The 17246-nt window shown below is 34.7% G+C and overlaps 1 protein-coding gene across 9 annotated transcripts in view; it reads right to left on the bottom strand.

Annotated features, from left to right (window-relative positions):
• Positions 1 to 17246, bottom strand: part of LOC129744102 (trafficking kinesin-binding protein milt-like) — a 341216-nt gene that overhangs the window by 20107 nt on the left and 303863 nt on the right. For all 9 annotated transcript variants that reach the window (XM_055736475.1, XM_055736472.1, XM_055736470.1 and 6 more), the window contains one exon: positions 530 to 808. In XM_055736475.1, coding sequence (XP_055592450.1) covers positions 530 to 808 — 279 coding nt within the window. The remainder of the gene's footprint in view (positions 1 to 529; positions 809 to 17246) is intronic.

Genomic DNA, 17246 nt, shown 5'->3' with positions numbered 1-17246 from the left:
AAAGGGTGTGTAGTCCTAGTCGAGTAGCTTAACAGTGTGTGTTATGTATGAGATTTATACGAAACATTGTAGTTTTCGAAATATTGAAGGTGTCCGTTTTATCCTCTATGTCCTTCTTACCCGAATTTCCCCTATGTATTTTTTGACGTTTCTAGAAAAAGTGACAAAATTTTCAACAATAGGATTCTGTTGAAAAAAAAAAGAAATTATAGACTAAAATATCACTAAATTTTGGTGAAATTTCGTAGCAAGTAAGGGACCCACCGGCGCAAATTTTGTATAGGGGATCTAAGATTTGCCGCAATTTGCAGTAAAACTACAAATTCTATATTTTTTCAGCGAACCCTTTTTTTAAACTAATATTTTTTTCTTATTCCTGAATCTTTAATTTGGGAGGTAATGATTGCTTTCTGATGAAGAATGAGATTTGTGCTAATTTTCTTACTTGGCCTAATATCTGCCAACTTCCTCGTTGCTGTATCACTAAGTGGTATCAAATAATTTTGAACAGAAAAAAAGGAGAACTTACCATTCTCGCTGCTGTCGTCGGCATCGTTGGTCAGGATGCCGATCAGCTCGTTCTTCTTGTGCAGCTCGTGGGCCAGCTGCGACAGGTTTTCGTTGGTGTTCTTCAGCTCCTGCTCCAGCTCGGCGACCCGGCTCTCGAGGTTGGTGTTCTGGGCTAGCAGTTCCTTCCCGATCTGCACCGTCAGCTCCAGGTCCTTCTCCTTTTCTTCCAGCAGTCGCGTTACGGCGTCGATGTCATCGTAAGCGCGGGTCATTTGGCTCACCCGGTTACCACATAGGACTGGAAGAAGAAGGAAGGGGGGAAGAACATATAATTAGACATTTTTGTCAAGTTTTTATTCAAATATTGGTTGAATTATTTTGCTTATTTTAAAACGAAATGCAACGCAACAGGTTTACAGTAAAGTCTCGAAACATTGATAGTAGGATCTTTAAAAAAATCACAAAATCAGAAAAGGAAAAACGGTAAACAACAGAACGCACACAGGAAAAACAGGTGGGAAAATTCACAAAATCGATAAGAAGCTAGGAAAGAGAACCAAAGTCCTATAGGAATCGAAATCGGTTGCACAACTTTTGAAGGCACGCTAGGGGCCGAAGCTGATAGATACCTATAAATACACTTTAAATTCCCGAACCCTTCCGTTGAGCTTGAACCTGGAAAAAGTGAAAAGAAAATTGCGCTAGAAAATGCGCTTTATGGCGTGCTATGGAAGCACAACACACTTCAGTTCTAGTTTTTTTTTGTTTGAGGAAACCACACCAATTAGGTCTAGGTAACAACAGCAGACAAGCTTTAGGGGTTATTTGTGAGAAAAATGATCCTAATGTCCACCGCCTATATAAATCGGAGAATCTTGACGCTTGAACGGGTTAAATTCCTAGAAACATGAAAAAACAGCTTGTTTTGTAAATCTGGTTTCAAATTTAAATATAAGCCTTAATATGAGTGGTAGTTCTCGATTGAAGTTTGGAGCTCAGGAAAAAATCAAATCACAGATGAAAAGTTGCTTACCATAGTTTTGAACCCTCATCTTTCCCTGTTTTTTTACCCGTTGCAGTCCCTGGAGTGTCAGTTTGACACTCTTGACTGAAACCAATGTATCCGTATTGTTTCTCAACCGATTTTTACAAAATTTATAGTTTTGGAAACATCTTAATGTAACTCAATTATGCTTATCAGACAATATTAAGATACAACATTTCAGTATTCCGCTATTCAAAGTCTAAGAAAAAAAATCCGAAAAAAATGCTTCGGAAAATAGACTATCTATAGTTCAAAAAATTTCACATAGTCACATTTTTATTTTTCATATTTTTGTAAAGTATCGCAGCACTTATGTAATTACACCACTAGAATCGATATTGAATTGGCTTTCTGGTGAATATCACACAATGACCAGCGGGTTTTCATTTTTAAATTCCCGTTTTTTTCACGGTTTTCCCTTGTGAGATTTCATGTTTTTCACAGTTTTAGAATACACTGCTTAACACCTTTTACATAAATTATTAATAGAAAAATAGAGATTTTATAATATTTGTATGTGAAAGTGTGTTAAAACTGAAAATTTTCCGTGAATGAATTTTGTAATTTGAAAGTTATTTGCAACTGAAAAAAATGTGGCGAGACTTATTGGATTTCGTACCGGTAATAAAGTATTTAAATGTTATAATGTAAAAGGGTACGAAAATAGTTCCATTATTCCATTTGTTCAACAAAAATTGTCACGTAGTCTTGGCAACAACCTTTTCAACCTTGACAAATGTTTTTAAACGGAAACTTCTTTATGTTAATATTTTGAATTTTTTGGACGTGAGCTCGGAATCTTGAAGTACCGCATTGCATCATTTTAAAACCGTTAAAGTTGACAGATGATACATTTTTTTTTTTCATTTCTTATGTAGAAGTTTACAATATTTTAATTGAAAACCTGGTAAAATTTCAATGCTTTTATTTGATTTCACTTGGGAAATTATAAAGTTATAATATAATATAAAAATTTTAATAATATAAAAAATTTAAAATCCCCAAAATGAACCAAATTTGGAAATTTAAAAAAAATGCTGATAGATCAGTATATTCAGATAAATAAACAAGCTTATTTTGTACTGCTAATGTATTTTTTCTTTTAACCCTCCAAAGCTGTTCGGGTCAATATGACCCGAAGCGCACTTTTCAAACATCTTTATCATCATTCCAATATACTGAAGAACTGTAAATTTTGACAGACCAAGTATGTTCTATGAAAATGATGATCGAATTAACGACAAAAAATTAAAATTTTACGTTTGAAAATCGGTTCATTGGGAAATGAAATACAGCTAAGCAAAGCCAAAACTGAATGTCGTTTTTTCAAAGTAAGATTTTTTTCTACCGGAAGATCTGAGATAGCGGTCAAAATTTTCATTGGACCCCAACATATCTATACATTGTCGAATAGATGGATTCTTGGCAAATTCAAACATCAATGAAACACTGAAATGCAGTAAAGCTGTCAAAAGTTATGAGTATTTTAAAAATAAAATTGCCATTTCGGACTTTGTACTTTTTGAACCAGTTTGTGATAACCTGGAAAAACATATCGACTTTATTTTTAAATGTTGAGTAATTAGAATAAATTACCTACACAATGAATATAATATCATCAAAATCGGTTAACATTTACAGCCAGGAGAACGAAATCAAACCACAACTCAAATTTTCCCGAAACGGATATTTAGCGAACGGCTTTGGAAGGTTAAACTCGGACTCGAAAGTTGAACTCAAATTCTGAAATACCAACTTGGTATTGAAATTCTGATCCATAATGTCGATATTAGTTTTAAAATTTAATTGTCAATTCGAGCTTTGAGTTTAAATTTGGAAATCCTAGGATTTGAACTTAGAAACTTAGATTAATATTAATTGCATCAATAGCATTACTATTGTTTTGTTCTTTGTTTTGTTTGATTCTTAATATGGAACTATTTTTCACCTTTTTTTCTCAGGGATAATATGGAACTATGATTTTAGAATGTTTTTTGAACAATTATTTCTGAAATCATAGTACTGTGTACCAAGGTTGCCGAAATTACAGAAAAATCTCTAATTTCACAGAATTTAAAGCAAATTTTCATCACAGATTCTGTTTCACAGAGCACAGAATTTTGGAAAATTCACAGATTTCACAGATTTTTTGAAATTTTTACGTATTTCCAAAATTATAATTTATTTATCAGCATAAATTTCGGGTTTTAAACATTGTTTTGGAAAAAAAAGTTAAGATTGGAAATGTTTATTGATTTTTCTCAAGTAAAATTTAAATTCGATTAAATTTTTCATGACTTTTCAAATAAATTTATGCTCTTTTCATCACAGAAATCCATCACAGAATTTTTCGATAAAATCACAGAATGTCAGATTTTTTTTCGCAAAAACACAGTTTTTTTCACAGATTTGTAGATTTTTTGTACGTGTTTCCTAAATAATAATTTATTTGTCAGCATAAATTTCGAATTTTAAACATTGTTTTGGAAAAACATGTTTGGATTGGTAATGTTTTTTTTTTTTTTTTTTTTTTTAATTTTTTTATTGGCTTTACCTCTATAACATAACCGGCCAAGTGTTAATTACTCTTCTACTTACATGTCTATTTTACATTCAATTACAAAATTAGCTATCGTTTTATATAATTCAATGTCTTTCTTTTTTAGTATCAAATGAATATCGGGTGGAATTCCTTTTTTAATTAAAATTCGCCAAATAGGTCTACGAAGATTTTCAAATCTGCTGCATGCGAAGATAATGTGATCAGGATCTGCGATGGATTCGCCACAACTGCACGTCGCGTCCAATAGGATACCATTTCTAGTCAGATGAGCAGGGAGCCGTGAATGATTTGATATTAATTTGGAAAGGATTACAATTTGTCTGCGGTTGAGATCCAAGCTACTAAACCATGGTTGGAGCGAAACGTTAGAGATGATGCTGTGACAGAAACGTCCTTTAGTTCCTGCATTCCACTTTGCTTGCCATTTGTGCACTGTTGTACGCCGAATCGGAAACTGGATGTCGAATGATGTTAAAATATAATCTGCTGTACCACCATTGATGCACGCACTTTTCGCCTCTTGATCTGCCAACTCGTTCATTGGAATACCTCTGTGAGACGGAACCCATATCAGATGGATCTCGTGCCCCATTCTTTGTCCTTCAAGAATGGAAGCTTTTATATCGTACCAAGCAACGGGATATTTTTGATTGATGTTGATTTTTTGAAGGCTCGTGAGACAACTCAAACTATCGGTTAGAATAATATACTGAGCAACAGGAAGGCTTACGATCATTTTCGCAGCATGCCTGATTGCTAGAAGCTCTGCCATATAAACTGATGCTTTACTGTCGAGTTTGATCCCTTCTGCAGGCGCTCCAAAACTATTTACCACAGCATAACCTGTGCCGTGTATATCTTTCGACCCGTCAGTTGCCAAGATTTTCGCGGCATACACTTCCAAGAGATAGTTTGAAACCAAATCAGCTGCCGATGAGTTCTGGTGTTCTGAACATAACCGTTTAACAGTGAGATCAATGGATATTATTGTTCTTACAACTTCACGGTTGACCATGTAGCATGGGAGATTATTTAGAGGCTGTTCAAGTGGAATAAATTCGTTAAGCATTCTTATGGCGCGGTGTATTCCCGTAGCCACTAAGCCACCTTCCAAGATCGGTCTGGAGTATTGACCATGCCAAGAAGAAAGTGACGCTCTTTTATTTACAAAACGCATGACAGCAAGTTCTCTTCTTTGTTGCAGCGGAATAATACCAGCCATCACTTCGAGTGAACCTGTGTGGGTGGTTTTTGTGGAGCCCAAACAGATTCGAATTCCTGCCCATTGTAGTCTATCCAAAACGATGGCTTCTTTTTGTGTTAACTCCGTCATAAATATGGAACCGTATTCCAATATTGATCTCACACATGACTTGAAAATAGCTAACATTGCTGCTGGATGTGCTCCCCATGACTGGCCCGATATGCTTCGTAGAAAGTTAAGATACGGAGCCGTACGTTTTTGTACCTCTCTAATATGACACGACCACGACAGATTTCGTGTGAGGTACATGCCGAGTAACCTCAGGGATCTGACGTATTCCAAAGTGCAACCGCCGATATTTATTTCTGGGGGATTATCGCATTGTTGTGTCGAGATCAGAAGGCACTTACATTTCGTGGGCGAAAGTTCTAACCCAAGGTCGAAAATATTTTCCACAACTATATCCACTGCCCTTTGGAGAGATTCGCAACTATGCTCCAGCGAGGTTCCTCTTACAGCAATTGTTGTGTCATCGGCGTAATTTACGGTTATCACATCAGGAGGGACACTGTTGATCAATCCACTGATCACAACATTAAAGCATAACGGACTTAGTGGAGATCCCTGAGGAAGGCCTTTCCACGTTGTCCTAGATATTGAATCTAATCCATTTGAAATGCACAAATTCCTTTCTTCAAAAAGATGGAAGATACTTCTTACTAGGCATTCAGGGACTGTTAATGAGCGTAATTCGCGGACCAGAACATTAATTTCCACGTTGTCGTAGGCGGCTTTGATATCGAGGCTACATATCACCACATGCTCTCTTCTTTTCAAAGCTAAAGAAGCTTCATTAATCAGGGGAAACAACGCATCCATTGTTCCTCGTCCTTTCCTAAAACCGTTGATAGCTGAAGGGAATAAGTTGTTGTTTTCGATGAAATGTTCTAGTCGATCTTTGATTATGAGTTCATACACTTTGCGAAAACATGAAGCTAACGCGATTGGGCGAACAGCAGAAGGAGAAATCGGATCATGACCACTTTTAGGAATCGGTACAATTTTAAAGGTTTTCCAGCTTTCCGGAATTCTTCCTGAAGCAAAAATTTGGCAATAGATTTTTCGCAACTGACTAAGCGCCGCCCATGGGAGATGATTTATGACGGAATATGGAACACCATCCAAACCAGGAGCCGAATCTTTACCGATTTTTAAAACTGCTTGAATATCCGATACTGAGAATGGTAAACCAGTTTGAGGGCAACACGAACATTGTAGAAAAGCCGGGGGTGGATTTTTGGCAGATGAGGGAGCCAACTTGTCCAAAACATCGTTGGCCAAATTGTCCGAAATTCTAAGGTTTTTTGATGGCTCTCCGCGCCCTTTGAATCTTCTAGCCATCCTCCATAAGGTTGTGAGGGACGTAGAACTATCACAACTATCACAAAAATGTTGCCAACTTTTCCTCTTCTTCTCGCGTACCAAATTTCTGAACCTTCGTTCTGTATTAGCGTACCCTTCGTAAGCTTCGGTTGACAGCTCTCGTTTCCAAGCGCGGAAAGCAACTCTGGTGGCTTTCTTCGCTTCTGTTAGCTCTTCGTCCCAATAGGGTTGCGGTATTCGGCGAGTGTGGTTCGAGTTTACTGATGGACAGGATCTGCGCAGTGCTTGCCAAATCAGCTCAAAGAAGACATCAAAGCTATCCGGTTCTCCATTTTCGACGAATGATTCCTCGAGGCTTCCGGTAAAACGTTCCCAGTCGATTTTCCGAACATTGATTCCAGAGTAGAATTTCATCGCGCATGTAGTACTCGAATGAAAAACTATCGGAAAATGATCGCTTCCATTTGGTGAATCCAAAACCTCCCAGTCGAAGCACAAACTAAGGCTCGAAGAAACCAGCGTGATATCAATTGCGCCCCACGACCGGTTTACATCAAACCTAGTTGGCTGACCATTGTTGAGAATGACGAGATGAGATGTTTCGATGGCTTGATGAAGACGGTCTCCACGTGTGTTTCCATGATCGCTTCCCCATAGGTGATGTTTTGCGTTAAAGTCTCCTCCAATGATGCACGGTTTCGGAACGGTTGATAAAAAATTATCAAACTGAGTCTGCGATATGTTGGCTTGCGGGTGTATGTACACAGATACAATAGTGATCAACCCGGAGATGTATTTGATCTGGCAGGCAACGGCTTGAATATCCGCTGACAGTGCAATAGGAAATGCAGTTCTGAACGAATCGCGATGGCTACGCCCATCGAGTTTCGTCTGTGATCTTTACGAAAAATGGTGTGCTGCGGTAGACTAAAGTTTGTGTGATTGTCGAGATGTGTTTCACTCAAAAGCGAAATATTGATATTGTGTGTATTTATGAGCTGGATTAAAGATGAGCGTTTACTATTTATCCCTCTACAATTCCATTGTAGACATTGCAGAGGAACGGTGGCTGTTAAAGTGCTCGGTGTGGTGTTTTTCATAATCTGAGATTAGCAAAATATCCTTTCATTTTATCACTTACAACATCCGAAATTCTCTCCAAAACCATTTGTTGAATTTTTTGTCGAGTTTCAACATCTTCCTCAGGAACTTCCAGAGCCTCTGCAACGATATCGATGACCTCAGTAGATTCAATCGTCGATCGGATCGAATCGCAAACCCCGTCAGAAATGTTAACTTCAAGTTGGGGAAGCTCATCGTCCGAATCGACATTATGACGACGTTTGCTGGAAGGATTAGACCCATTCTTGTCAACATTACTTGTTTGGCAAGCAACTGCCACGGTGGATTTTGTTGTTGGTTGGGAGATGATAGTTAGTGAGTTTGATGATTCATTTGAAGTTGTTCCACAAAACCAATCGACACGTCCTTGTGAAAAAGTGTCGCGCCGCTCTTTATCGGTTTTCTTTTTTTGAATTATTTTCGGACAAAGCTTGTGATCATTGGCCCGATGGGAGCCCAAACAGTTAACGCACTGGGGCTCACTATTTTCACATGCATGATCTTCGCCGCCCACTTGCTCCAAGCATTGGTTACAGCGTTTAGCACTCTTGCATCCTTTTTTATCATGTCCCAAGCGCCAGCAGTTACCACACTGGCGGACAGGATAAATGTACTGCTTAACAGAATAAAGCACTCTATTCAACTCGATGTGAGTAGGTAAACTCTGCCCAGCGAAAGTAAAAATCACCGTAAACAGGGCTTCCTCTTTATCATCAGCTAATTTTCTAAGCACACGACGAGCATGAACTATCTCCGGGTTATCAACTTGATTCGACTTGCGTTTATCGTACGCATTAGCAAACTTCAATTCTTCATCACAAATATCCGGCTCAATATAGGCTACCCCAAGGCACTCCACCAGCCGTTGGGGGATAAAAAAACGCACTTCATTTGAGGTACCGATGCCTGCTATTTCATTAGCAGCATCCCTCGATCGCATCAAAATTTTCATTTTGGTTTTAGAAACCGGCATAGCACGTATAAAATCGTCACCAAATTTCTTCACCAGACTTTTAGCAATCTTCGCAGCAGATATATTTCCGACATTTGTTTCAGCCATAACGAGATATGGCCCAGCATAATTTTCGTGATATTTCCGCACTCGAACTTCATTTTTCGATGACCTTGGTGTATCGTTGTGGGTCATTGCACCGCTCGACAATAGCGTGTGGAAGGAGAGAAGAAAAATAAATTAGATTTCGATTCAGCTCACACACACGATGTGCAACGTACCGTAGTTCAAACGAGACTGCGGGATTGGTAATGTTTATTGATTTTCCTCAAGTAAAATGTAAATACGATTAAATTCTTCATGACTTTTCAAATAAACTTATGTTTTTTTCATCACAGAAATCCATCACAGAATTTTTCGATAAAATCACAGAATGTCAGAATTTTTTTTCGCAAAACACAGAATTTTTTCAGCAACCTTGCTGTGTCCAGTACACTGAACTATTGATTAAGATAACTAGTTTCTAAGTTTTATTTCTATTCTAAAAAGAATATTTTATTTCCAGATAATGAAACTGGATTTCAAATCTCAAGCTTAGTTGTATTTTTACATTTTGAAATTTTATTTTGAGTCAGATTTCGAAACTTGAAATCTCAAACTTATACCAGAATTTTTTAAAACTCGTCTGAATTTTCAGTCCAACTTCTGAATGCAAAGTTCATAACATAGATCACTTAATTCGTCCTGCTTAACTCTGAGTTCAGAACAGGGTGGCCAGCGGATGTCCATAATCAAATTCCCGTTTTTTCCAGGTTTTCCTGATAAAGATTTTAAGCGGCTCAATATACCCAGATAAATACTTTTTACCGTAGAATACCGTAGAATACCGTAGAAATAGAATTTAACAAATTTTTAAGGTGAAATTGAATGAGTCGAATTTAAATTTCCAAATTTTATTCTAAATTCAATTGCTAACACAGGTTTACAAATTTTACCCTTTCGGAAGAATCGAGAATTTAAGAGCTGATTTTCTATTTGAATAGCTTCTAAGTTATCAGCTTTTTTATCAGCTAAAGAGTTGATTGAGGTTTCGTTAACCTTTTAAAATAAATTTATTTTAAAAATGTGTATTTACCGTTCTTTAGTAAACTGAACAACATTCGAAGGATTTCAAAATATTAGATGTTTTGTCATATGAATTTGATTGAAAATCGTAGTTGTATTGATTTCCGAATAACATCATTTTTCATTTCGTTTATTTTTTTCCGATTCTGTAAAATACGGAAATTTCGAAAACATTTTTAAAAATTTTATGCCAACAGGAAGCCATTGTTTTATGAGATCTACACAACATCTAGGAAACATCTGAATCCTCGAGGGTAACATAAGTTGATAGAAATCGTTTGCGATTTTCATATAAGGTCCATTGATCCAAAGGGTTTGCATAAAAGCTAATTTCGAGAAAAGACAGTTTTAAGATGTGGTGTTTGGTTATTTTTCGTATATTCAAAAAAAAACTTTTAAATGTTAAAAAACGTAAATGAAATTCTTCAAATCTGAAAAAAAAACCAAAATATAATTTATAATATGAAGAATCGATTGGCTTTATCGCAAATGTTTAAACTTATATCCTTTTGGCTCTGAGAGCCTCATATAGGTTAATGTTGATTGTACTCAGCTCGGATGAGATTTAGAGCTTCCAAACGACATATCACTCAAAATAGAAGTGATTGAGAAATGAGAAAATCCAATGAAATTTAGAAAAAAAAGATTTGTTATTTTTTATTTCTATTCTAAGATTCTAACTTTAAAAACTAGCCTAATTTTAGTTGCAAAAATTGAGTTGTTTTTCAAAAGTTCATCTTTTCCACAGAAATTTTCAAAACAGACCCTGTATATTTGTTTGAAAATTGGAGTTCAATCTCAATCTTATATTGTAAATTTGAAATTTCAGCCTGATTTCTGAATAAGAAATCTTAACCTTAAACCTGAAATCTGAATATGAATTCTTCATATGCATTTTAAGTCGGACTTCTGTATAAATAATAGAAATTTCAATCTTATATCTTAATTTGAATTTTCTACCTAAACTTGGAATTCAAATCGAAAACAAATTCACATTCTGAAATTCTTATCAATATTTTGAATATAAATTCTGTGTGATATTTTTTCGCAGACGGTCTAATGAATAGCAATAACGATTTTTTTTGTCATCGTTTCGATTTGTACTTAAAGCTTCTAAAAAATTTTTTGGATGAACTTTCGTATTAAGTATGTAAGTATATCAAGAGGAAAAAAAATGCAAAAATGTGCCAAATTACGTCAAATTGTTAATCCTATTTTCAAAATTCATCTGGTGTGACTAAAACAATTTTGATGGTTCATTTATTGAAAAGTACGATGTCTACACCGCTTTTTTACAGTTTTTGTGGTCATGATCTTAAAAATTTTAACAAAACATATCCTTATGCGCAACCTATAGCTTCTAACTTCAGCTTTTTTGGACACTAGCTAAGTGATTTTTTTAGCATTCCGTAGCTGATCTACAGTCCTTTTTCCGAAGCATGTATTTTTGGATTTTTTTTCTTAGACTTTGAATAACGGAGAAAAGAAGGATTGTAGGTGAATCTGAAAAACATATTTGAGTTACATTACGAGGTTTCCAAAAATATAAATTTTGTTAAAATTAGTTAAGAAACAAGAGAGATATAGCGGTTTTAAGTGAGGAGTGTCAAATTGACACTCGAAGTCTGATTAACGAGTTTTTTTTTGCTGGGCTTTCAAGATCCATCAATGAAAAATTAATGGATAAAAATTGAAGATTTCAAGAATTCTTTCCCCGAAGAAATTGTTTTATTTGAATACACCCGAAAAAAGTTACAAGCCGCCAAACTTCCAATAGTGTCATATCGACACTGCGGATTAGGGTTAAACATACGAAATTTTTATAAGTATAGAGCCCAATCATCAACGTAATTAGAATCTTAGCTTTGTATGAGAATATCGACAAAGAATCTGGGAGAAGAAGCTTTGTTGGACATTCATAACAGATATTCAGATTCAGAATTAGAACTGAAATTTGAAATTCAGAAGAATGGCCTGACCAACACCAACCCTGAGGTCTTAAAAGCTTCACTTTGGCTCAAAATTCATCCATGATTTTTAGCAGAACTTTCAAGTAACGAAGAACTAGTTGAGATTCTTCAACTTTTTTTAAAAAAAGATTTTGGGTCTAAATTTTCTTACCTTGGAATAACTCAATCTGATAAACTTAAACGCATTAGAAATCAACAAATTTGCGTAAACTTAATTTTCATAACACTAAATTACTTGTGGGAAAAAAAACCTAAGCTTATGAACTAACTTTTTTGCATTGTGGCACAATCACACAAATGTTGAATTTTTTGTTTTTTTTTTCACTCCATTTTGCCAATTAATTATGTTAACACCACTAAAACTATGTTGCGAATGTCCGAATCGCAAAAAAAAGCAACAAGAGGTAAACCATTTGAGATTACTTTGGAGGCTTCAATCTAATTTTTTTTTTTGTTTCGATTCAATTTAAATCGATCGCGCGTTGCTTGATGAATTATTGAAAAGCGCACACCTCCTCTGTTTCTTCTTGCTTGTGTAACAGATTTGCAGATTTCGGCTCACGCGTTTTCGCGGCGGCCAACATTAATTTATTCACTCACTTACCCCTCCAAACCAAGGTACCCCGCATGGTGATGGCGATGATGATGATGATCGACTTAGGGTTAAAACAGTAGCACAAATCGAAGCGCAAAAAAGGAACGTTCAAGCCTGTCAATAGTAAACAAACTACCTACTACTACACGAAGTAGAGTAGGTACCAAGAGAGCTCTAAAACGAAAAATCCCAGGGTAATTTTCCCATAAGCACTTCATCAAAAAAAAAAAAAAAATGGGTTCTCCGGTCGAATTTCGGAAAGGCCAAAAGGCACCATCTAGTTTCGTTCTTTTTTTCCCCGGTCACAGTCTATGATGGGTTTCGAAATTTTTCCTCCTCGATTGTTACCTGTCATTTGGGCCTAGGTTGTTTTTTTTTGAAAGCCCACTCTTACAAAGTGGTCTTCGGTGGGTGGATGGGTAATTTGGGCTTAACGCCCCCGCAGCACTTAGATTCAGTGTGCCTTTTCCAGTTCGTTCCTTCATCTTTTTATAGAGGGACGTTCAATTGTGATTTTTTTTTCAAAAATGTGAGCTCAGAGGTGTGGATTTAAGGAGTAGAGTAACAATCAAAATGCATAGCCAGTAAACAAATGGATCGCTGTCATTAGAATGTTACGGTTAAAAAAACGTTCAATTTTTTGAATAAATTCTTTGAGCTTAATATTACGAGTTCCCACAAATTATCATACCTGTAGTTAAGACTGCTAAAAAATCGAAACACAAAAAAATTGTTATTAATCATTAAAACAAGCGCCATTGAAGAGCTTTAGGGATACCTGCCTCGAGAAATACTTGGCGGAAACTATTAATCCATGTCTCGTGAAGCTTTCGAGTCAATGCTGCCATTCATCATGCTCTAAGAAGTAGTGATCGACTTTAGAGTGGCCGTAATATTTAAAGTGTTGAAAAATATTAACCGTCGTCGTCGTTAATGAGCGACTCAACTAAACGATGTGCTGATGAATCACGAAATGAGCGCGCGCGACAAGAACATTTCGTGACTAACTTTAGACAGAGTGAAGTCAGAAATGCCACAGTCACAACGTGTAAATGCATCTACCCAACTATGGGAAGGAAATCTGTATTTTAAGGGTTTCGGGTTAAGTTTTTGTGTTTGATTCATTGCTTTCATAAGCTTCATACCTTTCGAAAAGGGTTCCAACGACAACTTATTGAGGAGAATGGTTTCTATATGTAAAGCAGCTAGCTAGCTAGCTTGTCCCCAAAGGTATCTAATTAATCAACCCAATCCTGTCAATGGAAGTTATGTAAATGCTGCAATGATCTATTGTGCCAGGTTTCGATTTTCCCATGCGGCAGGTTCCAGTTCTTGAGTTATGGGTTTGTTCCTATTTGTACAATATGTTTATTAAAATCTTCAAAAGATTGCCTCGGTGGGATTTATGAACGGAAATGACAATCTAGATCGGAACCATTTTCTTCAACAGTGAGCTGAATGGCATGAATTATGATTTGTTGAAATCATAATTTATACCAATCAACAACAAAGGGCTTATAATTACAATGTCATTGAGTTGTTCCCAAATTTTTAGAGAATTATCTCTTCATGGCGACCGTTAAAGATTGGTTTAATGAGTTTGAACTATACTAACTATATTACGGGAAAGACTCAGTTTTGGCTTGAAATTTGATTGCCTCATAGACAACAATTGTAAAGACAGCCTATTAAAAAAAATATAATAGTTATAATTTTTTCTATTTGGTCGGCCATCAGCACAACTAAAGGCTTTTCCGGCAATTTAACAGTAATGTCTGTCAAATGACGAACATGTTTCGAATATTATGGTGGACAAATTACACTAGGTAACAATTTTTTTTCAAAAATTGTGAACTTCATTAACTGATCCATATTTCTGATGTAAAATCGGACGCTGAATCCGAAAATGAAATACAAAAAAATCCCAGTTGAACAATTTTGTGAGCTATGCTTAAAATATAAAATTTTGGAAAATGAAAAAAGAGTACTTGTACTACGACCCGAATATCTCAAATTTCATCAAATTGAAATTTGTATTTTTTTACATATTGAAGGTAAATAATTTTGCTATCGATCATCTCAACTTCACTTTTGCGTATGATTAAATGATAGTTGTGAATTAATGATCGAAAAAAATCGTTGAAAACGCATTTTTTTTTAGGAAAATGCTGTTTTTATCGACCGACGATTCAAGTCTCGATGGTAACATTTTAAAAATCTGATTTTCTGTGGACCTTAAATTTCAATTTAAACCAAAGATTTCTAGTGCTTTATCAAAATCGGTTAAAAATTGTAGAACTTATGTTGACTTTATTCCAATACTAATGTTTGTCTTTAAAAAAAATTAACGAACTACAGTATACAGCAGAGTTATATCGGTTTACTATACACTGTGGTTCGTTAAATTATTCGAAAATTCAAACCTTTCTATTGTAGTAAAGTAACCATAACTTCTACCATTTTTAGCAGATTTTTTAAAATAACTGCTGGAAATTTTTGTTTTAAAATGATATTTAAGATCCAAAGAAAATAAGATTTTTAAAATGTTACCATCTTAAAACACCGATGAAAAAAAATCCTTAAAAATTGCATTTCTCGCCGTTTTTAGATCACAAATTCACAAATATCATCAGTATAGTTAATAATACACAAAAATGGAGTTCAGATAATTAGCAAAATTAATGATAGAAAAATTATTCACCTTCAATATGCAAAAACCAGATTTCCATTTGATGTTAAGCATTCCAAAATATTTGGATATAAACACTATTTTTTTTTTCTTTTTCTGAAATTTCATATTTTCAGCATAACTTAAAAACTGTTCCACTGAGATTTTTTTTTTGAATATCATTTTCGGATTCAGCGCCCGATTTGACATTAAAAATAATCATTAATTAACTCAATTCAAAAACGCTGAAAACCGGTGTTATTTATGAAAAGTTACGATGCAAGTATTTTCCTCTATGGTGACCGTCAAAAATTGTTATCAGTATTTACTGGTGGCATTGAATGTATCGGAAAAAAAATCATGATCGAATTTTGAAAATCGACCATACATATTTCGTGGATTGGCCCCAACAACTCACTTGTGCAAAATTTCAGCTCAATAGAATTTGATTTAGAGGTGCCTCAAAGGGCTCAATTTTTTATCGTCGGAAATCACCAAAGGAGGACCAAAGTAGATCGGAAAAATCGAAGTTTTAATTTCGATGCCAAATAACCTGAAAATACATAAAACGCCGAAATGTGGAGTAATCCCGAATAAAAAATTTCTTCAAAAATCGACATGAAAAATTAAAAAAATCGAAATTTTAATTTGGATGCCAAATGACTTAGAAATGCATGAAACGTCGAGATCTGGTGTTATCTCAAAAAAAACTTTTTGGCCTAAAATCGACTTTTTGGGACTTCGGTTTTCCGAAAAACGGCCAGTTATCCGAAAACCAGCCCAAAGTTCCAGAAATTCGATTTTCGACCAAAAATTCTGTTTTGAGATAAAACGAGATCTCGACGTTTCATGTATTTCTAAGATATTGATTATCCGAATTGCTTTTTGTCATCGCTTTGATGATTCTTAAAATTTTTAGTCGATTTTTGACAAAAAAAAATGTATGACATAACACCTAATTTTTTATTTTTATATATTTTAAAGTCAATTGGCTAAACATTAAAATTTTTATTAACATTTATTATAATAAAGATTGGGTATTTCAATGTTTCAATAACTGATTTTGTATGATTTTGGCGTCCTGAATTTAAAACATTTCACAGATTTCGTCTATCACTTTCGGTGATAAGCCGTGTGGAAATTTTTAAATTGATCAGTTTTGGGTAAAATCGATCTTTTATAACTGAAAAACCAATAATCCTACATAAAACCACAAAGCTGATTTTCAATCAATTTACTACCCTTCATTCAATCACGGACTCAGATATGGCCAAGATATTCTTGTATCAGAGATACAACGCTTTAAAAAAATTGAATTCTAAATTTTATAGAAATTCCAAAAAATAAGATTTAAATTTCTTTTGACATCATTAAAGAAAGTTATTGAAAATTGGAAATTTAAGATTATAGTTTATTCAAATACTTTGTTGAAGACTGCGAAATTATTTGACTTATGGTTTAAAAATTTCAAAATATCAATATAGTTAAATTTTGCTTTAAAATATCGTCAAAATTCCCGTGCAGGTTTGGAAAAAAATAACAAAAAGAAAACTTTATAACTTTTTTACTCAGAATTCAAAATTACTTATTTTTTATCTATTTTGTAAAGTTATCTCTAAAACTAGAGCTGAAAAAAGACTAATTAGACATTTGGATTCAGTACTACTGGATAGGTAAAATTCAGATTTGTTGGCTTGTGTTATGTGTGAAGGTATTGAAAAAAAAATTATAGGCAAACCATGCCAAAAATCGATTATACTTAGTCATTTTACTTCAAAATTAGCAATAAATCGTGAAATTCGATTATGGGCACAGAAAAAAAGTTTTTTATGGTTAAGCTCCGGAAAACTTTTAAATGGAAATGATGACGAAAAATACCTTCGGATCGGTTTGAACAAACTAGGGTTTTTTAGAAAACGGTTCAAATCTATTCATGAACCATAGAAAGACTTTCATTTTTTTTATAAATAAAAGGAAGTGATTAATGATGATTAAATTTTGTAAAAAATGAAGGTTAGAAAAACATTTCAATAAATTTAAATATTATTGAAAAATGATCAAGATTTAGTGATGAAGGCTGGTTCAATCAACTTAAATAAAAAAGGCATG

This window comes from Uranotaenia lowii, chromosome 2 (genome assembly GCF_029784155.1).
Source record: "Uranotaenia lowii strain MFRU-FL chromosome 2, ASM2978415v1, whole genome shotgun sequence".
Taxonomy (NCBI): domain Eukaryota; kingdom Metazoa; phylum Arthropoda; class Insecta; order Diptera; family Culicidae; genus Uranotaenia; species Uranotaenia lowii.
The sequence above is the reverse complement of the archived record's forward strand: the minus strand, read 5'-3'. Positions and strand labels throughout refer to the sequence as shown.